At 31.9% G+C, this 25,067-nt stretch overlaps 3 protein-coding genes across 3 annotated transcripts in view; 2 read left to right on the top strand and 1 right to left on the bottom strand.

The window, feature by feature from the left end:
• Window positions 1-11,514, top strand: part of LOC129919365 (uncharacterized) — a 31,257-nt gene extending 19,743 nt beyond the window's left edge. The window contains exons 10-21 of the mRNA XM_056000223.1: window positions 4,544-5,060; window positions 6,286-6,515; window positions 6,578-6,902; window positions 6,958-7,269; window positions 7,755-7,900; window positions 7,964-8,544; window positions 8,964-9,181; window positions 9,314-9,478; window positions 9,540-9,993; window positions 10,373-10,769; window positions 10,832-10,922; window positions 10,981-11,514. Coding sequence (XP_055856198.1) covers window positions 4,544-5,060; window positions 6,286-6,515; window positions 6,578-6,902; window positions 6,958-7,269; window positions 7,755-7,900; window positions 7,964-8,544; window positions 8,964-9,181; window positions 9,314-9,478; window positions 9,540-9,993; window positions 10,373-10,769; window positions 10,832-10,922; window positions 10,981-11,304 — 3,760 coding nt within the window. The 3' untranslated portion in view covers window positions 11,305-11,514. The remainder of the gene's footprint in view (window positions 1-4,543; window positions 5,061-6,285; window positions 6,516-6,577; window positions 6,903-6,957; window positions 7,270-7,754; window positions 7,901-7,963; window positions 8,545-8,963; window positions 9,182-9,313; window positions 9,479-9,539; window positions 9,994-10,372; window positions 10,770-10,831; window positions 10,923-10,980) is intronic.
• A 645-nt stretch (window positions 11,515-12,159) lies between these two features.
• On the bottom strand, window positions 12,160-13,317 carry LOC129920001 (tubulin polyglutamylase complex subunit 2). Its single transcript, XM_056001151.1, has 5 exons — window positions 13,221-13,317; window positions 12,988-13,155; window positions 12,717-12,919; window positions 12,480-12,665; window positions 12,160-12,422 (listed from the first exon to the last, which is right to left on the bottom strand). Exons 1-5 carry the CDS (start codon window positions 13,288-13,290, stop codon window positions 12,261-12,263), a joined length of 789 nt encoding a protein of 262 aa, XP_055857126.1. The 5' UTR covers window positions 13,291-13,317; the 3' UTR covers window positions 12,160-12,260.
• A 2,000-nt stretch (window positions 13,318-15,317) lies between these two features.
• On the top strand, window positions 15,318-16,392 carry LOC129920003 (viral IAP-associated factor homolog). Its single transcript, XM_056001153.1, has 2 exons — window positions 15,318-15,500; window positions 15,601-16,392. Exons 1-2 carry the CDS (start codon window positions 15,495-15,497, stop codon window positions 16,294-16,296), a joined length of 702 nt encoding a protein of 233 aa, XP_055857128.1. The 5' UTR covers window positions 15,318-15,494; the 3' UTR covers window positions 16,297-16,392.
• The last annotated feature ends 8,675 nt before the right edge of the window (window positions 16,393-25,067 follow it).

The following is a 25,067-nucleotide window of genomic DNA, read 5'->3' as shown; positions in this document are numbered from 1 at the left end:
CTTCTACCACGTGTGAATTCCACACATGATTTTTTTTTTATATGAAATTTCTATAGATTAAACATACGAAAGCTTCCGATCTTGGTAGTTGTTTGTCTGTGTGTTATATTTGTTGCTTTCCATAGATAAAGCATTGAAGTATGACTGTCTTTCACCTGTAAGGCGGAGTTCACATTCGATTTTTAATTCATGTGACGTCATCAAAATAGCGGGTTTATATTAATTTGTATATGTTTATCTTGGTTTAAAACCAATATACTGTGAACAATTTTACTACTGTAAAAGCATATAATATTTTTCAAATCAACTAAGGGCCAATTTTTCAGTAGTCAGATAAACGTCAGATAGAGCTTAGGAATAAATTTTTTTTATATTGACATTTATTCTTCTGATAGTCTAACTGACGATTGAAAAATCAGGGCTAAGACATTTTTTGATAATTTTATAGTCAATTATTATCTAGCATTTATCAATTAATTTTTCGGTTATTATTTTTGTTTTTCAGAGCTACCAAACGTCAAAACATAGCTTTGGGAATGTTCTCTATTTAACGGACATACCTAACATAAAAACAAATCTAACATATCACTAAAAACCAGTTAATTTATAATTTAACTCTTCCCTATAAATGATTTATGTATAAAAAATATAATTACCGTTGAAAATGATATAACCTAACGCTATCAAACCTTTTAATCTTCTTAACATACGCGTGTTTAGAACCCAAGTTCAACCATCTAATCTATGGTTACAATTTTACAATCCATCATTTACAAGTTAATAGTTGAAAATATGCATTTAACCATTATAATGCAACTGATTCCTCATCGATGCATAAGGTAATAGATTTTAACAAGGTCAGCAAAGACATTTAAAATGCAAGTACCTACCTAGCAAAAAAAATATTCAACCCTTTCAAATGTAAACAAGAAAATGGACTTACTATAAGTGTGTATTGCACATTATAAGGTGGTTGAATATATCACCCCAACTAATTTAATGCCCTCAATTGATGGCTACTTAGTTATTTGTTTTTTTGGTCTCATATATTCTGTGTAAACGGGGCCCAACCATGCTCATGCACCAATCGGCCCCAGTTATTTCGATTTGTTCATATGTTGTAAGCTACAAACTGTCAACGCTATAAGTAATGATAAATTTGCATGACAATTTATTTATATTTATTGAGTATGAATATAATATCGTTTGTTGAATAGAAATAACCAATTAGGTGCTATGAATGCACACGATTCTATCTATTTTAAATCTTGACATATTTTTGAAATAAACTTTTAGTTAACTTTGAAAGAAATTGAATAGCATACTTTGCATGCAAATTATCGAAATACATAAATATCATGTTTTAATTATTATTATTGTACTAGATCTACTTTACCATCATGAGTCGTCTAACACATCCAAAGGAATGCGGCTATTATTTTCTCAATGCAGTCTGAGAGTGTTCTAGCTATTGATAACTGTAGACTAATGGTACACACTGAATATCCACGTTCTATTGAAACAATAATCCAGAACTACCAACTACATAATCCCATGTCCTCGAGAAGAAGAGCATGTGTAGATTTTTGTAGTAGATCTACTTATCATCTACTGATGAGTGCGAGTAGTCTACACTTTGAATAAGAAGTGTAGAAACGAGTGCTCACAGAGAGATTCTATTTACAAAATGAGTTAAATCTTCTCACTTTATTTGGAAAAGTCTCATATTTAATCTCGCAAAAAAAAAAACTATAACGCTACGAATAAAAACTGCCTAAAACTGCCTAATATGGTTGTTGACATCTGCAGCTGTCAAAATCTGTTCTGAGTTCTTAGTAGACAAGAGAAATTTAATCCTCTTATTGACTATTTATATATTTGTGTGGTACACGGTGGCGTATGAGTGATATAATTTAAAAAAGTTTTTATTTATAATTTAAAATAGCAACAAGAGATTAATGCCACCAATCAATTAAAGTTCATAATAAGGTAATGCAAATACATGTTTATCCCTTTTTAATTGCTTAATGTGCCATTTCACAAAACTAATTGCATGTTTATAAGATACCTTAACCTATTATTTCTAAAAAAAAAAAATAAACATGAGAAATCGTCAAATTTTTATATCACTTAAAAATAAAGTAATAGAAGTGTAAAATATTCTACAAGGATAATTTGTGTGCCAATGGCGAAAATAATATGAAATTATAAGATAATAAATTAAAATTGAAGTTGATTGGGGATTACAATCAACATGTTGTTCCTTTTTATGAACTTTAATATAGCTTTTTTCTTTCTGGAGCTTAAATAAATTAGAAGAAATAAAACAAACGTAGGTCACAAAAACTAAATAAATATACTGGCGGCAAGGCGTAAATTTGTTTGAAGGATGAATATGAATAAGTCACTTGGGAGTTTCTAATTCAATATTTTGCGGGTCAGTGGTGGCGTGAAATGAATTCATTATGAAATATTTATTTTAATAAGTTATAACAAAAACTCTCTTAAAATGATTAAACTTGTTTTGGAACGTATTATTTGTTTTGCTGAATTGCGCTTCAGCACAGCAACACACCTTCTACAAAAACCTTCCTCTCCTTCAAAAAGTTGTTTTTATCAAAATAATCTTCACATACGCAAATATTCCTTAAGGTGCATCCACATTATGTATTTTCATCCTTCTGTCAAATCTGTGTTTTGAAAATGATTTTCAAAGGCTTATTATATTTTAACCCGTATAAAGAATCCTTTACTTCGAACCAAAAAAAAAACATTTCCTAAAAAAAAATATTAACCTGTCAAAATTTGTATGCGAGGGTATCTAAATATTTGAATTCAAAGTCTAATTCACACAAAATGCTACAAAACACTACCCCTATAAATAATTGTCAAAGTGATTTTATTTAATTACACTTTAATTGCATAAATGATTCAACAGACACAATTTATGTTAGGAACGTATGGCCAATATGACTTCAGTTGTATATAGATAAAAGTTCACATTGGGAATTGCCGTAGAGTTAACTCTTGAGTTTGACTTCATTAATGCATACAAACAAAGTAACATATTAAAGAGAACATTTTAGTTATGCTTATTGATTTTATTTAGGTACCTACTCTAATAGCTGTTCAATTGGAGTAATAATAAACATTCACATAAACTTTCCATGATATTCTATTTGGAAGTGTCATAAATTATTTTTAGGGAATGTATAGCTTACATCCATGTGCATATTTTATTCGAGGTTAAAGTAATTATGTTTATTTTGAGGTCAAAAGATAGAGCTAGATCTAGTACAACAATTAACATATGATCTTCTACTCAAGGAGATAGGAATGTGAAGTTGTTGTACTAGATTTCTACTCACGAGTAAACTACCACCCCCGATGGAACAGGGAAAATCTGAGATTTTCATAATCCTATCTCTTTTTCTTTTTGTGACGTCGTCTGTATTATTCATTTTTTTTTATATGAAGTTACCATAGATTAAACATATGAAAGTTTCCTATCTTGGTAGTTGTTTGTAGTAGTGTGGTGTATTAGTTGTTTTCCATTTCCATAGATAGCACATTCATGTATGCCTGCCTTTAATATGTAAGACGGTGTTCACATTCCATTTATAATACACGTGACGTCATGAAAATGGCGGGTGTATATTATCTTGTATTCTGTTTAAATGGCACCATTGCTATAACTTACAAAAAATAACAATATGTAGAAAATGTGAGAAGAAAGTATAAAATTTGACAGCACAATTATAACGATGCAATATTTGAGGTTATTTAGTTGTTCTAGTCGTTAAAATTAAGTGTCATTTTACTGTGTAAAAAAAAAATGGAACCCAATAGAGACAAAAACTTTTAAATGACAGATCGATTTAGCCATCATTTGTGCTGAAATTTCTAAGAAAAAATCCAGCGTTAGTTTCTCCCACTACTTGACGTTTGTCAGAAATGTTGAGCAAGTCACGAAAAAACAATAATGAGTACGTAGGTATTGTATGAGATTTTCCATTTCGAACGGATTCTGTGATTGGAATTCGTGACAAGGCTGAATACTTATGGATTTCGGATTAATGAGATACTACTGTCATTCTTGTTTTCAAATCAGCAACTGCAGAAAAAAAAAAACAAATTAAAACTTTCCATAAGTTCTGTTTGTTTATATAAAGACCACCAAGTGCATGAAATTTTAAAACCTAGAAACTCAAAACAAATTATAATTTCATGTTTTCATGGTTACCTAAATTACAGGACACTCAATTTTAATTTCATCATATCATAATTAAATTATCGTTACTTTGCGTGTATTTGTATATAACTACGTGTATCTAGATTTATTTATCATTTTCATTTAATAAGTCAAAAAAAAAACATATAATTAACACATAAAGACGTTTTAAAAATAAATTAATAATTGTTCGTTTTTATAGGTCAAACAATGAGCACTGCCTGGTAGGCAGCAAAAAAAACAGGGACACGCACACAATCAGATTATCCTAAATAAAATTGTATTTTTTTTTTTATTAAATATATTCTGAAGGACATCAAATGAACCAATATTAAAAAAAAAAAAAAAAAAACAAGACAAGATATCCCACACATGCAGACATAGAGAAAGTAGAGAGTGTCATTTAGATATACTCTTACAACAAAATATTAACTCACACATACTCATACAGAATATGTACTACAACGACAGAACTAACAACCAATATGATATTTATTCAACAACCTACGCACCGTCAAACATGGAAATCACCGTTGAGAATACTGACATTGATGACACAACTGCTATTGCCTTAAACTCAACCGAAGACCTAACCGAGGATGTTGTTGGCAACAAACGAAAGTTCAAGCGCCACCGGAATTCCATAGATAGTAGTTATTTGTCGGTGCCGTCGTTACGTAAAGCTCGGCCACGTTCGACAATAGTGCGACGGCAGATATCGTCGAGTCCGGCCAAGACGGGCTTGCAAAGATTTGGTAGTAAATTCCGTGCGAGACGTTCGAGTCAGGATTCGGGAATTGGAACTGCCGGAAGGGGGTTTGTTGCTGGGGTAAGTATAGATAGTTTTTTTTTTTTTTTTGTTTCAAGGAGGTTTCCTTTGCATTTTGTTGTTGTTAACACAAACTATAAAGGATACAAAAGTGGGGTAAATTATGAATGCGTTATGGTTTATTGAATGAAAAAGGAGTATGAGGGTGAAAAATTAGTTTCGATAGAATTCATCTATCAATATTGGTTTTGGGTGGATTTGACAAATAAGGTCAATATCGTCTATAGTTTGTCATAGGTCATATGCAACGGTGATTTGAAAGTAGAACTGTTTGTTTTTTGAATATCACATATAATTATTATGGATTTGACACAAGAAAAGATATTGAAATATATAGGCAATTGTGCAATGAGGCCTGAATCAATATTTTTGTTTGATTTTCTGGAGAAAAAAAAAAAAACAATTTTGTTTAAGAATGAAAAAGTTTTTACGAAGGTTAATTTCATTGGTGAAAGGTGAAAGACAACGGCCATCACAGAGCAAACAAAGCTGTCAGTAGAAATACTATCGTTTTTATATTTGTATTGCTTTGTAAATTAGACGTGTTCGAATTAAGTTTGATGAAATTTTGGTTTTACTGCTATTTTCACAAGAACTCCTATAACGAATATTCTAACACCTTAATATAACAGTTTGGACGGTGTTAACATTTGCCACACTCCACCGCGGTCTAATTTTGACATTTCCACGTTGCTTTCTCACTTGCATTTCATGCTGATAACGAGATAGCAAAAAGAGGCCCACAGAAATGTCAAAATGAGTGAGGCTGATTTGTACACCGTCCAAACTGTTATATATCGTGTTAACATATTCGTTATAGGAATTTAAAAATAGAACTTGAAATGTCATATTATAAGATCTGACAGATTATACATTGGAGCTTTAAGGCTTGGAACACAATGTTTTGTTCAATTTTGACAGCTGTTAATAGAAATCAAATGATCAGTGTGGAGTTTAGATAGCTAGATGATCCGGATACTCCTTCCATCTGACAGAACGGAAAAAAAACGCAGCTTAAGACAAACTTAACTGGGATAAACTGTTATAATTCAGTTGCCAATAATGCTAATGGTTGATAGCTTAGTTAACTGAATAAGTTCTAGTGTAGAAATCGAAGGAAGACATTAGAAAGCAATGTCATGATACCGCCAAGCAAAATAGTTTATTCATATATATTTTTCATCTCGAGTAATCTCTTTTTAATATGTATATTTTTAATTTATAGGAAATCCAATTTAAGGATGCTAATGCAAGGCATCACAAAAGCAGTGACAACATTTTTAATTTTATCAATGAATCCGATCCAAGTGTTATTCAAATGTACACAACTTCAAACAATCATACCAATAATTCCAACGAAACTCCTATATTCAAGGAAAAATTCGAATCAATGCATAAATCAAATTCACATACGATAAAACTCCCGCCATTTATGGAGGATGATAGTGAACGAAGGTGAGAATCTTCAAATCAAAATATAATTACTTTAGTGTATTGAAGATGCACTATAATTTCAGTCCTACTCTTGCCTTTGGGCCTAAAATCGGTGATGAAAATATCCCTGGAACTGCAATGCAAATTGGTCTTGAACTGGAATTGGATACTATGCCAAATGATTTATCATTTTCTCGGCCAATCGAAACAACACAATCTAATATCATATCGGACAATCATCTATTTTACAAGCAACAACAACAATCACCAAATAATGATAAAGCAAAAAGTACCACGTCCACACTTGACAGTAGTGGAAATAGCTATTTCAATAGCAGGAAAACAAGCAAAAGGAATAGTACAGTTGATGAAAATGAGGAAAAACGAACAAGTAAACAGGATAAAGAGGTTAGGTTTTTTTTGCTTTATTTTTATGAAAACGAAACTAAGTTTTGTTTTGTAGGGTCTGGATCCCGAGTCACTTTTGTTTCGCGATGGACGTCGACGTATTGACATGGTTCTTGCTTGGGAAGAAGAAGATGAAGGTGTTATGACAGAAGCCGAGGCAAAACGTCGTGATAATCGAAGAATTTTTATGGAAAATCTCATTAAAGAAGGTCTTGAAGTTGAATTGGAAGATAAGACGCAATCTTTTAATGAAAAGACGTTTTTTCTGAAGATTCATTTGCCTTGGAGACTCGAAATACGATTAGCTGAGGTTATGAATCTTAAACTGCCTGTGAAACGATTTATTACAATCAGTGTCAAAGCATGGGTAAGTTGGGTCTAATGTATTAAGATGAAACTATAAATGTTACTTCGTTCATTTTTCGTACTTTGCATCTTAAAAAAGTTACATTTCAGGAGGCATTTTTTCGTTCAGTTTTGACATTTCTGCCAGTTATAACTTGTTTTTCAAATATTTTTGACTTTTGACCACGTTACAATTGAACGTAGCTGATGTGTCATCTGGTAATCAATTGGCATCGTGTTTCGTTGAGTTTTGACAGTTATTCCTACCTTTATTAAATAGAGTTCTACATCGAGTCTCTATTGTTTGAGTTTCGTTAAGTTTCATGGAACATGTAATTGAAATACATAACTGTTTATTAATGTAGAAAACATATCTTTATTATTTTGACTGACAGTTGCGACATGTCATCTTAACGAAAAATACTGTTTGCTTTGCCCTTTGCATTGTTGAGATTTTATTAAAATTTAAATCATTTCCAATAGTAACTCAAATTCAAAAATTTTTAGGACGAAGAAAACTTGATGGCTCGCAGAATTCAAGTTTTGAAAAATATTTGGGCTCGTTTGACTAAAGTGATACAACTTGAAAGCTCCGTGTTAGAAGGTGAAACCACTTATAAGGCATCAACCGCTGGAGGCAATCCAGAAGAACAGTAAGTAAAAGTGTAAAAATCTCTTTTAAACAATTTCTGTAAGGTTTTTTTTGTATATTTTAGATTCATTGTAAAAGATCGCTGTACAACATACACAAGCGCCCAACGAAGCTTAATGGTGATGCAAGTTCTCTTACGAACACGTTTCGATGATAGCGATCGTTTAGGAATTCGACGCCTTCTAAATGACAAAACCTATTTAGCATGCTTTCCACTTCATGAAGGCCGTTACGATCGTCCTCATTCGAGTGGTGTGATTTTTGATCGACGTGTCCTACATCAAACTTGGGCCCATCCATCACAATGGTATAAAAAGCAACCGCTTTGTCTGGTTCGAAAGTATTTCGGTGACAAAATTGCTTTGTATTTTTGCTGGCTTGGTTTCTATACGGAGATGTTAGTTTATCCAGCAGTAGTTGGAACATTATGTTTTCTTTATGGATTAGCTTCGATTGATTCGAAAGATAATATACCTAGCAAAGAGATCTGTGATTTATCGGGGACAGGAAATTTAACTCTATGCCCGTTATGTGATAAAGCATGCAGCTACCAAAGACTGTCCGATTCGTGCCTGTTTGCAAAGATAACATATCTTTTTGACAATCCTGCCACAGTATTTTTTGCTATATTCATGTCCTTTTGGGGTAAGTTAAGTCTTGTATAAATAACCATGCTAATTATGCTTCTATAAAGTCTTATAGAAACTGAGCAACCATCTGTAAGGCTTTATAGAAGCAAAATTGCTAATCGGATATGCCCCATTCACATGAATGACAACTTGACAGTACCTTCCCCGAATTCCGTTATATCATTTTTCGTTGATTTTGCTCATTCTTTGACCGTTTTTATGACAAAAGAATTTGACAGTTGCTGTCATAATTATTGGCAAATTCTCACTTGTGTAAATGGGGCATTATGTAAATGTTTAAAGAGATCGGTCTATTTGTCAAGTTCATTTTGAAGTCAATACGACACGAGACGTCATTTTTAAAAATGTGCACATCTGCTTAAGACAACTTTAAGTCACTTTGCCTAAAAAAAACTGTAATTATTTGTTCCTTAGCCACAACTTTTCTAGAATTATGGAAACGAAAACAATCAGTAATTGTATGGGAATGGGATTTACACAACATTGAATCGGATGAAGAGAATCGGCCAGAATTCGAAACAAGTACAACAACATTTCGAATGAATCCGGTTACCAGAGAGAAGGAGCCATATATGTCATTTTCGAGTCGAGCACTGCGATTTACAATCACTGGAAGTGCCGTTGCGTTTATGGTAAAATTTTTCAAATACTTTACAAACCCTTTTATCATTAATTTTCTTTAAACCTGACTATTATGGTTTGACCTTTAAATTTTCGTTCAGTAAAATTTCGTTCAATTTATCAAATTTTTCTCCCATTTATAGATCTGCATAGTTTTGGGTGCTGTTTTGGGAACAATCATATACCGGATATCACTAGTTACTGTGATTTATGGTGGCGGAGGATTTTTTGTTAAAAAACATGCCAAACTTTTTACCACCGTTACAGCTGCTCTCATCAATTTGGTTGTTATTATGATTTTAACGAAAGTACGTACATTCACACAATATACTTCGACAATTTTTGACAACTTATAATTACCTCCACCAGATATACCACAAGATGGCGCTACGATTAACACACATGGAAAATCCACGTACACACACCGAATTCGAAGACTCCTACACATTTAAGATTTTCTTTTTCGAATTTATGAATTTTTACAGTTCATTAATTTACATAGCATTTTTTAAAGGGCGATTTTTTGACTATCCTGGCGATGAGATCGCTCGACGAACTGAATTTTCACGACTTAAAAATGACATTTGTGATCCAGTTGGTTGTTTATCAGAATTATGTATACAATTGGCTATTATAATGGTTGGCAAACAGTGTTGGAATAATTTTATGGAATATTTATTTCCAAAATTTTACAATTGGTGGCGCCAAAGGAAACATAAACATCAAACTAAGGATGAATCACATTTGCATATGTCATGGGAACAGGATTATCATATGCAAGATCCAGGGCGATTGGCTTTGTTTGATGAATATTTGGAAATGGGTAAGTATTGTTGATGTTGCGTTTTTAGTGTTAACCAATCTGTCACATGTTACACAATGCCTTTTGAGTCACGATTCTTTTCGAACTTCGAAAAAAGAAATACGTTACCTCACAAAACTTTTGAATATTTAAAGAGGCCATGGTGTAACAGCTCTCGTTTTGATAAAATGTCAATCTTAATTTCGAAAACAATCCCTACCAAAAATCATTATGTAATTGCTGACTTTCGTCAATTGTTAATTGTGTCAAATTCAATTTTTGACAATCAACTTTCACTCAATCAATGATTTAATCAATACAATGCTTCTTTCAATTTTGACATTTACACAAATTCGACTTCGAAAATAAAGGAACTGTCGTTTCTTATTTGTTTTTTTAGTCCTACAGTACGGATTCGTTACACTATTTGTAGCTGCTTTTCCATTGGCCCCACTATTTGCTCTACTAAACAACGTTGCCGAAATTCGTCTTGATGCCTATAAAATGGTTACCCAAGCTCGAAGACCGTTAGCCGAACGTATAGAAGATATCGGTGCTTGGTATGGAATTCTTCGAATTATTACTTATACAGCTGTAGTTTCGAATGCTTTCGTCATTGCTTATACAAGCGATTTCATTCCACGTATGGTTTATAAATTTGTTTATTCTGAAACAAACACTTTAGCTGGATATATCGAGCATTCATTGTCGATTTTTAATACCTCCGATTATAAAGAGGAATGGGGTGCTACAAGTACTGAACATGATCCTGATACTTGTCACTATAGAGGTTATAGGTAAAGAATGAGTTCAGGCTTAAGTCGAAATGAGAGTTTTTGAAATTATTGTTGTCTTTTAGAAATGGTCCTAATGATCGGGATCCATATGGTTTGAGTCCCCACTATTGGCATGTTTTTGCTGCTCGACTAGCTTTTGTGGTGGTCTTTGAGGTGAGGTTTTTGAAAATCAAAATTCAACCGATTTTACTAATTTTTGTTAATTTGTCAGCACTTAGTGTTCGTTGTAACTGGTGTAATGCAATTTATGATTCCCGATGTTCCAGCTGAAGTTAAAACTCAAATACAACGTGAACAATTACTGGCGAAAGAAGCTAAATTTCAACATGGCTTACGAAAAGCTCAACAAGGTGATAACCAAGATTTGCTTAATATGTTTCGTGAGGCAAGTAGTCGCACAGGAACTTCTTCGTTGGGTGGACGCGGAAGTTGGGCAAGACGTTTAAGTCGTATGAGTGATGGTTTAGATGCACATGTTGATGTTGCATCTAGACCACGAAGATCTATGGAATCAACTGTATGGGAAGTTTCCTGACACGAGGAGGAAGAGGAAACTCGTGAAGAAAGAAATGAACCTTAGAATCTATAATGTATAAATTTTGTTTTGTATTTAATGTTATTGTTACTCAGTTTAAAACGGTTTCTTAAAAAAAAAATAGTATGTAAATATATTCGTCGATTATAAGAAGATAAAATTATATACTAAAAAACAATCAACACTAAAAGTACCTGCAAAGCAGAATAACTCTTTTGTTTTAGTTTGAAATAATTTCTCATAGATGGCAGCACATACTTTTTGAAGTAATACTCTTTTTCCGGTATTTCTGTCAGAATGAAAATAAACCCTTCAAGCAAACAAATCCGACCTCGGTCCGAATCGGTTCCGAAGTGTGTCAGAGCTCGACTACGAAACGGTCCCACGGCGACTCAAATTAGTATGGAAATTATAATCACCGAGGAGCCGATTGCATATGTATTGGTATTTTCACCACGATTTCTCCTTCGACTTTTTGTTCATACACAAAAAGTTGTAAATGTGTGAGAAAAATGGAGTGTCCAAATGGAGAAATCAAACAGAACTACGTTTTCTTGCTTGAAGGGAAATTTTTGACAAATGTCAAAATGAAATTCACCTATAGCCTTGTTCCATTGGAGGTGGTAGTTTAATACTAGATGTTTGGTTAATCTAGTACTATCATCGATCTACTCATGCTCTTCTTCCCGAGTAGATACGATTTGTATTGAATTCGTTGAAAGTGCGTTGAAAATCGCTAGTAAACTACTAGAAGTACTTTGCCACCTCCCATAAAGGAACAGGGCTTATATTAACTTACCCAGCGATTATAACGAATTATTTGACGTTAACCTCTTAAAGAATTTCTTGAAGATTTGTCCACACGAGCACGAAAATTTTTTTGATAAAAAGGAACACACTCTTTTTTTAATTATGTCAAAGTTTTGTTGCCTTAAATCTTTTGAGAAAAGGAAATATTAGTGTTTTGCTTTCTGTGGAAGTTTTGCTGTCTTTGGTTTTGCCCGAAATATATTTGTGTCTAAAACATTACAAGGATGTTCAGCTGCAGGCTGAATTGAACGTCCCCGGCGTATTTCGTTATCTTCCAACAAATGCGGTGCCAATAGAAGAAATAATTGCTGAAATGTATTTTGTAGTCATTTCTCATTGAACTAGGCTTTAAAAAAAAAACTTACTTCTGTCCACGAAGGCAGACCACAGCTTGAAAAACAAAGTTCCCAATATGGAAGTCCCAAATGTGCGACTGACATTCTCAAGTATTCACTGAATGTCTCTGATAAAAATTGCCATTTCATTTTATTTAATTCGAGTAGATAAATTCTAGGATTACTCATGCCACTTGTTTCGTACACCAAACAAACCTATTATATATATTTATATTATATTTTTCCATAATTATGCAAATTGTATACCTTTGCAATGTCATTAACGCTATTCAGTTCGAATATTTTACTTTTTGGGGTTAATAGTGGTCCCGTGTTGGGCGCCATTGTTGAATCCTTTGACAAAGCTTCAGCTTGTTGATTTGTATACAATGGTTCGATATTTTCTCGCAACAATGTTATTTGCAGAAGATGGGGAAAGTTTATGCAGCCAACGCGCCGAATATCATTTGCTTTATTAAAATATAAATATTTCTAAACATGGAGTGTGCTAGTTGATTTTCAGTAAAAGAACGCTTACGAGCATATTGATAACTCCAATATAAAATAAATCCATCAGTTGATAGATAGAATTTTTTCATATCTTCCGGAAGATAAACACAGTGTCTTTGTTCCCAGTTAAGAACTTGAGCCTTTTCGCATGGTTGACGTTTTTCAATTGATACATTGCAAATGCGAGGTACATTTGCTGGAAATATATTCGCAATCTTTTAGAATAAAACAATGATAATATTCACATTAATATGGACTTACAAAGGGTTTTTATGAGACCTAGAGTTAAATTGTCATAAAAAGCATCTTCTGGCAATTGTTTTTGTGACATTTTAATAAATGAAAATTAATTTATATTTCAAAAAGTTAAATGAGTTAATAAAGATTTGATTGTTATTTGTATTGAATTTCAACAAACAAAGCTACTTGGTTGTCATAGTTCAGTTTCAGGTTGTTTGGCATGCGCAGATTTCGTTTAACACAGTAGGTATTTGGTATACTTTTTTTCATAGAGAAGATATTTTTGTCTTTGGTTTTTCTGTTGCTAAGGTGGAATATATATTTATGAATCTAAGAATAAAAAGTACAGGAATAGGTATGTTAAGGTATAACTACAACGGTAATTTTTTTTTAAAAAGTGAAAAAGAGACAAATTTCAAACTCATTTTGTAACATTTTTTCTGACCGCAAAATTTAAAACAATAGGTGTGTTTTTTATTACCACCGGTCTTAACTGGACAAAAAAAACGCCTCGGGGCTTAACCTGAAATCTTGGCAGCACTGTATATTGAATGTTCCGAAAACAGCAGACACAACAAAAATTTAGAGTTGTCATATTTTTCGCTTTCGTCATTTTCTTGTATTTTTCATGTATGTTTTACAAAGAGATACAAAAATGTATGCTAGCAAAACTATTTTAATACATTTTGTCCTTCCAAACGTGAGTTTTCACGTTTTTAAACAAATTCTAAACAATTTATGAAAAAATTAGTTTGGTAGCACAGATTTAAAACTCTTCAAAAAGTTAAGCCCAGAGAAATCTCCGGGCTTAACAACTAAGCCCAAGGGGCTAAGGTGTTGTTGTATTCAACATGTAAATTGCTTAGCCCAGACTGCGTTTTTTTTTGTCTAGTTAAGACCGGTGGTAATAAAAAACACACCTAATAATGCAAAAAAACTCAATGATAGTGCCAGAAAGAAAAAAGTTTTTTACTTTTTTGTAATTAGAACCAGAACTGTCAAATTAGTGATTCTACAAAGGCGTAATTTTTTTTTTCTTTTTTGAAGATAAAGGCTTAACTATGTTGGTGGTGATGACCTTAGTATCATAAAGGCTTAACTACAACGGCCACTTTTTGCAAAAAGTGAAAATTTTCTAACTCATTTTGTGACAGTTTTTTCCGACTACAAAATTAAAAATAATGATGCAGAATGTTTATTTTTGGTTTCAAAAACAATTTTTGTAGTTTTTACCAAAAACAAATAGCCGTAGAAAGAAATTAAAAAGTTTTACTTTTGTAAATTTCCAACTTTTTCACTTTTTAGGTCATTGTGGTTATCGCTAAAGACGCTAAAACCCGTTGACGCTCTTGGTGGGTGGTTGTTTTTTCAATTTGCTTATGTCGTTTTCAGTTGGTAATTAGGAAGAGCTCTCCGATTCCGAACCCCAAATAAAACATTCAAACATGTATATGTGTGTTTCTCACAATCTCCCTCATCACTTGACGAGAATGAAAATGATAACGAGGGAAAAGGCGAACCTTTTATGACTGTAGGAGTATTCATAATAAGTTCATTAATATTCATTTTGTGGAACTTTTAAGAGTTTATTTAATTAAATTTTATGTTTTGCAAAAAAATTGCATCAAAAAAATAAACAAAAAATTAAGTTTGACAAATTTGACGTTTAAAGGTTTGAACGTGTGAGTGCTTCTGATTCTAGATCTTGATTTCAAAACCAGAAAAAAATTCTCGCCTATATTTGGAGTATGAAAATGCACAACTACACAAAATTGTGCAGGAAAGTTTCATTTTGTAAAGTTTTTCCATACAAATTTTGACATCTCATTTACTATTTTGAATCGTTTAAGCGTTTACATGAATACTCCTATATTTAACTTAAATACACAGTGAATGAAATCCCCATTTTAGTTTTTAAAGAACAAAAATTATTAACAAGAAAAAAAGACGATCAGAATTTCCTATCTGAAATTCCATAACATTGCATGCGGAATTCCATACCATCCCTGATATACAGAATTCCATTTATTCTAATAAATACATTTTGGCATCACTGTTAGTGACATTTCCAAAAATAGCGAATTTTTATTTTTGACATCTAGCTGACATTTCTCTACAATTTCTTTTTCGTTTGTCTTCCTTTAAAATTAGTCACGATCCCCTCGAATTCATATTAATTTTGTATATTTATTTATAATTTTACAAAATTTTATGACAATATTTTTATATTTATTAAAAATCTAATTAATTATCTACATTTTAAAGTTACCATCTCAACAAATTTAAACTTCCATCATGCAGGTAAACAATAAAGAAATTCACACAAACTATTTTCCAAATCATGACCATATATGGGCATCAAAATATTTTCATTGAAAAAAATAAATTAAATTTTTATTAGGATCCAAATGAAGACACCGAATGGAATGACGTTCTCCGTGCCAAAGGAATTCTAGCACCCAAACAAAAAGAAGCCGAAATTACTGAAGATCAAATTGTTTCGTTGCTAGAAAATGCCATCGAAAAGCGAACTGGCGGTGAAAAGCAAAAAAACATCGAAGAAATGAACATGGATGAATTAGACGAACTCGAGGACTCCGAAGATGAAGGAGTTCTCGAGGAATATCGTCGCAAGCGAATGGCCGAAATGAGAGCCTTCGCTGAAAAAGCTAAATTCGGTTCGGTGAGAGAAATCTCTGGCCAAGATTATGTCAATGAAGTGACCAAAGCTGGCGAAGGTATTTGGGTTGTATTGCATCTGTACGCCAATGGCGTACCTCTCTGCTCACTCATCCATCATCACATGCAACAATTGGCTGTGAAATTCCCACAAACCAAATTTTTGCGTTCGATAGCAACAACTTGCATACCGAATTTCCCCGAGAAGAATTTGCCAACTGTTTTTATTTATCATGAGGGACAAATGAGGAAACAATTTATTGGTGCTTTGGAATTGCGTGGTGAGAAATTGACAACAGATGAATTGGAATTTATGTTGGGTCAGTGTGGAGCTATTCCAACCGAGATTAAGGAAGATCCCAAACAACAGATTCGTGACAAGATGTTGAGTGATTTGGAATCAGTTGATTTCTATTGATTTTAAATGTGCTCTGGGTCCCGGCCCGGGAGAATGTTAGATTTAAAATATTTATTCTTTTGTGTTCAAAATTGATTTTTTGTATTCAAATAAAAAAAAAAAAAATAAAATGAAGAAGTCGAGTCTTTTGCTTTATGATTTTTTAAGAGAATTCCTATAATACACTTAGGAGCAAAAAAACGGAATCAAATAAATTCTTATTTTAAAAACAAAAATTTGCAATGGATAAAATATTTTTTCTTAAAAGTCTCATGGTCTCATTTTAAAGCTTGAATTTTTTACTTTGAATTGTTGGGAACAACATAAAAATGCATGCGATAGTATCTTCCAATAAATTGCACTTCATTTTTTTTTATGTTAATTTTAAAGATACTCTCTGTTTCAAATTTCAGTCTTTTTTTCATTACATTCTTCATTTATGTTGATTGGATCTTTATCAAGTGAACAGATTTTTAAGTTCATTTACTTAAAGCTGTTATTTCAAGCTTTTCAATGGTACCATTAACATTCATGTACAGGGTCGGACTGGGGAAAAGGTGCCCGGGTGGCAAAATGATAATAGGAGCCCGACGACGCTGTTTGCTCCACGGAACTAAAAAAAAATAATCACAATACCACAAAATTTTTAATTTTTTTGGCTCGAAAAAGGGAAGAAGACTTTGGTGCATCACTATTTGGCGTTTCTTATTTTAAAAATTACTTCTTAAAAATGAGTAAATAGAGTATGGGAGTAGTTACCCAACCAAATCAATAGTTCGTCTGGTATTTGAAAAATTGCCATTTTGCTCTCACCTTCGGAGACAAACCCAGACTTTGACCAACTATAAAATTGAATTTAAAACTCACGGAATTCATTTTTAGATAATTTTATTGTGAAGAAGTCTTTTGGACTCTGTCCTTAGACATTTTTCGTGAAAATGAGTAAAAATGGAACTATTAAATATAAACTGAAACAATCTATTTTCCAAGATGGCGGCTGCTCCCGACATCCGATCATCCCAACAAATTGACTTTTATGATAAGGACATACACCCGAACAAATTCCATGAAAATAATTATGTCCCGCGAAAAATGCGATTTGATTTACTAAATTGCCTGCGCTAATAGTATTTTTCAAAATTTGTATCGAAAAAAAAAAACAGCTAGGTAGTCGACAAAATTTTGAATTTTAAGCAGAAAAAAAATGATTTTGAAATTTTTGAATTTGTAGCTGCAAATAGAGAATGAGTTTTAGACTAACTTATAAACCAAAAAATTTAATTAAAATAATTCTCTATTAAATTTTTTTTTTAAATAAAAAATAAGGATTTTCGACGAATTGTATTGAGTTTATAAAAGGAGAATGGGCAAATTTGTATGAAACGTGGACGTTTCGCGGCCATCAATGAAATTGTTATTTTATGATGTTATTAGATCTTACATATGTTTTGCAGAAGTTTTATCCTTGTGACGTACTTCAGAAACGGATAAAATGCATTTTTGCATTTAACACTTTATGCAGATTGTATCTTTGTTGTAACTTCAATATGTATTTTAAGTGCAAAATATGATACTCTGTCATTTTCCCTGATTCTGAAGACCTTAATCTTGAATATCCAACCAGTAGAACCATAACCATTAGCTTTTTTAAACAACAGTTTCAAAACTATTTTGAAAGTTTTGTTGTTCAATTTTTTGTTAGTTTGAATCGTTTAAAAAACACAAAAGTAGATCGTGTATTATGAGTTCTATTGGTCGGATTGTCAAGATCAATGTCTTCAGGGCCAGGGAAAATGACAGAGCTTCATATTATATATTTGAGATAAAAATAAAATTCATTTTTCCCTTCACACATTGAACATTTCGAAAAGTTCTGAGTTTCAGTTCAGATTGTTTGCATCGTTTTTACGAAACACACTTTGATTCCATTTTTTTGCTCCTAAGTGTATATAAAAGAAAATAGCTAGGATCTATATCTAGTCAGTATGAGTAAAACGGAAAGTACTGTATTCATACACTGCCGCTCATCTGAATAGGTTCAACTTTTAGTTCATCTTACTTTTAGACTGAAAATCAAAAGATATAGTATAAACAAATACAAGTCTATGGTTTGTTTGTGTATTTTAAAAATTTATTACCTATCTGAAAATCTCCCTTAAAGTCTCTACCAATTTTGTATCGTTAAAGGAGCTGTCGATAAAATTTTTATAAGGGAAAACACAAATTTTGTGGTCCATTACAACGTTTGGTAAGGGATTTTTCAAAAAAAACTAGTTTTTACCTCTTTGATCATTTCCTAAAGCACCATGTAAACACCTTAAAATGGTCTCTTATTTTTATTTTTAAGTATTCCTGATTTAATTTAGAAGTTAATTGATATAATAGAATATATCAATATTTTACTACAAAATTTCAGTGCGAGAAAAATTGGGTTGGGGTCGAAATTCTGTATGGGCCAAAATTCGGATTCCAAAATTCTGTATTCCAAAATTCTGTATTTTAAAATTCTGTAAATTCAAAATTCTGTATTTTAAAATTCTGTAAATTCAAAATTCTGTATTCTAAAATTCTGTAAACACAAAATTCTGGATTTCAAAATTCTGTATTCCAAAATTCTGTACTCCAAAATTCTGTAAATGATAAAAGAAAAATTGTTTTGATAATGAAAAAAGTGCGCACTTTTTTCATTATCAAAACAATTTTTCTTTTATCATTTACAGAATTTTGGAGTACAGAATTTTGATATTTTTTATGCAGAACCTTGAAGCAGTTTGCGTTCGCCAGCTTAAGTTAAGTGTTATGAGTTAATCGTGATATAAAATGAATTCAGAAAAATGGAAAATATTACATTATTAAAACCTAATAAAGGAAAGGATAAATTGTGTGTCGATGGTTTTATGTTTAATAACGAAGAAAAAATTTTTGGAAAATAGGGTACTTAACTCACATTAGTCATGCACTTAATAACTCAATTCGAATTTTGTCGAAAAAAATTGAATTTTTTGAGAAAAATGAAATTCAAGCCAGCAGAACATGAAAATCTCGGAAAATTTATCTGAAAATGGAGCGCTTAATTCAAATTAGTCGAACAATTAATTATGTCCAATTTTTTTCGAAAAAGTGGAATTTTTTGAAAAAAAAAACAAATTCAAGTTAGTAGAACATGAATTTATATGGAAAGTGAAAATATTTTTTTTTAATGGAAAATCTCGGAAGTTTTTTCGAAAATTTGGTACTTAACTCAAAGCACTTAATTATTCAAGATAATTTCAAAAAACAATTTTTTTCGAAGATCACAGAAAAAAAATCATTTTTGTTTTTTGAATTTTTGTTTGGCACCTAAATATTAAACCAAACCCGATTTTTTTACTAACAGTTTAGGGGGGTTCACATTGACCAACTTACCGGACAGACCGATTGTCATTTGGCCTGATGGCCGAATTATATTTTTCGTTCACACTCATCAGACAATTTTCATCAAAACCCATTTTTCAGCTTATTTTTAATGTATCTTTACCCTATTCTGCTCTCAAATAAGAGAGAATGGATTATCACTGTCTGCGGACAGACATGTCGTTTAATTGACTAACATGTCCGTCCGACCACCAAGAAAATCAAAATTTTTTGAAAACGATCCGGCAAACCGGACAGGCTGTCGGATGGGTGTTCACATTATCAAAACAGCATCAGATCAGACCAAATGGCGGCTGGTCTGTCCGGTAAGTTAGTCAATGTGAACCCCCCTTTTAAGGCATTTTCTGGTAATTGCTCTGCTAACTTTAAACCGAGTTAGCAGAACATTAAGTTTTTCCAAAAGTAGGGGAGCACTTGATATAATTTTGGGGTACTTGCTCTGCTTACTTGAGGGACATGTTTTAATGTAGAGATTTAAAATTACAGAATTTTTAAAAGCAGAATAATGGATTTGCAGAATTTTGAAAAACAGAATTTTGGATTTACAGAACTTTGAAATACAGAATAATAGAAAAGCAGAATAATGGAATACAGAATTATGTTCATACAGAATTTTTTCTTCAGATACAGAATTTTGGTCATACAGAATTTTGGAATACAGAATTACGACCCGTTCCCAGAAAAATTCCATTTTTCAATGTTTTTACATATCGCACCCTCAGTGCAAAAGAGCGAGAACTCAAAAAAGTTCATTTCGAGAAAACGCTTCTGCAAAATAGATACTGACTCTAAACTTTCCCCTATAACTTTCCATGGGACAGCATTTTCCATAATGTTAAAGCTCTATTACAAGAACCATTATGTTTATTTTGTAGTTTTAATAAATTTATTTTTTAAAATTGTTTAAATTAGGAAAGAGTTTGACTTTTAATATAGTAGAAATTGGATAAAAACAGTCATAATCTTTCGAATTTTCGTTTACGTTAACAACAAGCCCTTCAAAAGAAAGATAATTTAAAAAGCAACATTTCCTCATCATCTCAAAAATGTCATTTTTTGACTTATCGCTCTTTTGCACTGAGGGTGCGATATATAAAATTGTACGAACTAATTTTTTGGATAAAGCCTAATAATGGTTCAAATTTATTTCTTCAAAAAAAATTTACTTGCTCGCTAACGCTCACAATTTCTATCAAACAACTTATCACTCTTTGTACCAATTTAAACTAGAGATGCCGCCAGTACATTTTTAAATTCTTCTACGGTAAGCAGAGCTATTTTAAACTTTTAACTACGAATTTCTCTGCTAAAAAATACTTAAAAAGGATATATTGGCAAGTTTTTCGCTTCGACACAGTTCTAACGAGCATTTGCTTTAGCGGAATTAAGAATCGACTGCAGTTCCACACAATTAATGTCCCCGGCAATTGTTTGTATGCGAAAAAGAAGTGGAGACATTTCAATTTCGCTGTGTCGAACAGTGTACAGCTGAACGAAAATTTTAACGAAATTTTTCGTTTGATTTCGTTGTGTAATTTTTATATGGGATTTTTCGTTTCGCATCAGCAACGTACTAGGCTTAAAAAAAATGAGCAAGAACGGAAAGTGACGGATCCAAATGTCATTTAACTGCTTGATATTTGGATATGTGGTCTTCATGTTGCTCGTGGAGCCTTTAAGACTGAGCTCTCGAATGTTTTTTTGAGCCTTCATAGTTTTGCTTATTTCAAACGTGAAAACGAAAATGAACATATTATTATAAATAATTGTATTATTCCTAAACGGAAACGAAAGTCAAACGATATGCAAATTCAAGTCGTAAAGATTAACGAGTATCGTTGAAATAAAACGATTATCGTTATACGTAATCGCGTTTGAACGAAAGCGAAGTATTTTCAACGAAAATCGATTTACAAAATAGGTCCCCTGAAGATTCACGATAGGACCCATTATGTTTTCGAAAATACTATCCTCCAATGAGAAGATTGTTTACATCCAAAACGGTCGTTTCAAATCAAAAGAAAAGTCCTGCCTCTGTAATGATGTTGGTAATCACTCCAAAATAATTGAAATATAATAATAAGATGTTTACTGCTCAATTATACAAATAAAAAGATATGAGTTTAATTTTTCTAATCATCATCGGAACGCGCATTGCTATCATATAAACTGGATATTTCTGATGCATCTTCATCCAGTCTTGTAACAATATCTTTGGTAAAGTTATCCCAATTGGCTTCAAATGATTCCATGCTTTTTACTTGCTCTAAAGGGCAAGTATTGGTTTCTTGTAAACAAAAAACGAGGTTTTAATCAAAACAAACATGACGATTATGGAGAAGATAAAAAAAAGTGGTTTTCGTCATGCCGTCGGGTGCTTTCATAAATGCATGGTTGCGCAAGTCTGACGAATGCAAAGCTTTCATTAATGCAAATGACAAAAATGTCAGGTGTTCATAAATGTAAAACGCAAATATTTGCAGCGCAAATGTGCAAATGAAAATTTTCCCATGCGCAATGAATTTAAACACAAAGAAAGAAGGAAAATCCGTTAAAAATGATACAGCTTTTTTTTATTTCTCATGTCGTTTTCCAAAATTATGGGAGTGAATCACTCCTTTTTCGTGTAATTTTGGAATTTGTTCACGAAGAATTTGACAAGTGGAGTGATTTGACGTTTGCTTTGCATGTGTTTGTAATACGAAATAATGAATAAAATAATAACACAATCTTTTAAATTCACTTTTAGTGATTTTTTACAATACTTTATTGAATTTTTTTTTTGTAAATAAGTATAATTCCCTCAAAAAAAAAGTTAAAACAACCACCCAACAATTTGACAGTCAGTCCATGAAGTCAAATGTAGAAGTATTGGTAATCACTCCGTCACTCCTTCAAAATTTTGGGAGTGAAGAATTCACTCCAATTCACTCTTTTTTCAATTTTGGAATTTGAAATCACTCCTTTCGGAGTGATTATATAGCTAGGAGTGTCACTCCTTGAATTTTGGAAAACGACATCAAATTCGTCAAAATATTGATTGGAAATTCAAAATTCAAGGCAAAATAACAAAAATAGCCGCGAATTTCTTGGATGTAATAAATTTGTAAATATTTAGAGAAATGTTAAAAAAAGTTTTTTTTTCTTCTTAGAGAAGATATTTTTGTTTTGGAGAAGAGGCTTAATTGGAACTTAAAAATTTTGCCAAATGACTCAAATCAGAAAAAGTGTTCATAAATTCAAAAGGGGTATTCACGATCCGATGCAACTGGTCTAGTATCATTGCAAAAGTGCAAAAGTGTAAAATCTTACAACACTACAACAACAAAATATATGGATTGAAATTTTACAATGGTCTTGCACTTTTGCTATACCCTAACCCTATTGCAAAATAAAAATACAATGGTGTAAAATTTTTTTGACAGATGGCAGCTCGCCGTCGCGTGTCGCCCATGATGAACAGTTTATATTTTTTATTCTTATTCTTTTTCATTTTGTTTCTTTTGATGCAATTTGTGAAAATAAATTAACCCGAACACAACAAAGAATGAAATTATAAAAAAAAGAAGAAGCATCGGTGGAAAGACAACTCCGTAAAAAAAAGAGTGAAGCTGATATAAATCATATCATTCATAATTTATAATCATTCAATATTTACTATAGATAAGAAGAGGTACGTTCACGATCTATTGTAAAAAAATAAAATTTTACACTTTTACTAGGCCTGTTGCACCAGATCGTGAATACCCCTAAAGTAAAATACATGCGCAAATAGTTTTTCTGACATTAGTCTGATCGCAAATGACCGCGTGTAAACAAAGCAACCATACCATTATGAAAGCACCCGTCCATCGGTCTAAGCGTATGTGCGTCTATCTGTTCATTGATTTTAGGGCCTAAACAAATGAATGGATTTGCTTGAAAGTTGGAATAGATGTTTTTTTGCGTAATTTCCTAGACACGTTTTTTTTTATACCTAATTAATATCTCTTTTTTAACCTATATATTCCATATACCGTTTTCGAGAAATTGCAATTTTTTCGAGAACGGCTCTAACGATTTCGACTAAATTGTACGTCTAATAATAGTCTAATTGATTCTAACAAAACTGCGTTTTAAGTTTTTCTAAAAAAAAAAATTCGGAGAGCTGAAATATGGCGTTGCCGCTTTTTCGCAAAAATTTACATAATTTTTAGGTTCGTTTAATATTTCATCAAAACATAAGCCAATTTTATTCTTATCATACCTATCATAATATCGTCGGTCTCATAAGGAAACCTCGTAACTCCACTTTTTTCGAAAATGACTTTTTAATTCCATTTTTTAGAAAATATGTCAGCCGGAGCAACCCAGAAAATTTGAAGTCGTTCCGAAAACTCTAAATGGACTTAAATTCAAATTTTTCACAGCACGTTACTCCCCAACTACTCTATAGTCTCTCTACATCTTTCGTGTCTGTGAAATTTTGATTTTGGGAGTGAAATTTTGAAACTCAAAATAATCTTAAATTTCGAATAGATATTTAAGATAAAGATACTTTGAACTACAAGGGATATGGAACTATCTAAACCCTGGAAAGACTCTTGCCTCCACTTTCTGAAAATAGCCGTTAACCCGCAGCGAATCTCAAAGACGGATCAATATTTATTTGAAAATTTAGTGATTTTTTTGAAAAAATTAAAAAAATCGAAATTTTTTACATTGTTTATCGTTTTTTCGCTGTTTTTGTTCTCTTTTGCACAAATACATTGCATTTTTTCCATTAAAAATTAATTTAACTGTTAATTTAGTTTTGGTTAAACTTTGACAGTCTATCGATAGCATCGATAACAAAAAAATATCGATTATATCGATACTTCACAAAACTATCGATAGCTTCAATACTTCCAAATTATTTTACCACAAGGTTACCGATAGTTTTTTCTCAAAACTATCGATACAATCGATAATGGAAACTATCGATATCTACCAAACCCTATGTTAATTCGTTGTTTATATCGAATGTCAAACGAAAAATTAACTTGTAGTTCAAATTGTGTTTAATTAATTTCAAAGCTATCGATAATATCGGTAGCCTTGTGGTACAATAATTTGGAAGTATTGAAACTATCGATAGTTTTGTGAAGTATCGATATACTCGATATTTTTTTGTTATCGATGCTATTGATAGACTGTCGAAGTTTAACCAACACTAAATTAACAGTTAAATTAATTTTTAATGGATAACATGCAATGTATTTGTGTAAAAGAGAACAAAAACAGCGAAAAAACGATAAACAATGTAAAAAATTTCGATTTTTTTTAATTTTTTCAAAAAAAATTACTAAATTTTCAAATAAATTGTTCAAAATAGTTTATAATGTCTTCCTACTGGTAGG

Source organism: Episyrphus balteatus, chromosome 4 (assembly GCF_945859705.1).
Source record: "Episyrphus balteatus chromosome 4, idEpiBalt1.1, whole genome shotgun sequence".
Classification (NCBI taxonomy): domain Eukaryota; kingdom Metazoa; phylum Arthropoda; class Insecta; order Diptera; family Syrphidae; genus Episyrphus; species Episyrphus balteatus.
Note: the sequence above shows the minus strand (reverse complement) of the source record. Positions and strands in the feature narration are given on the sequence as shown.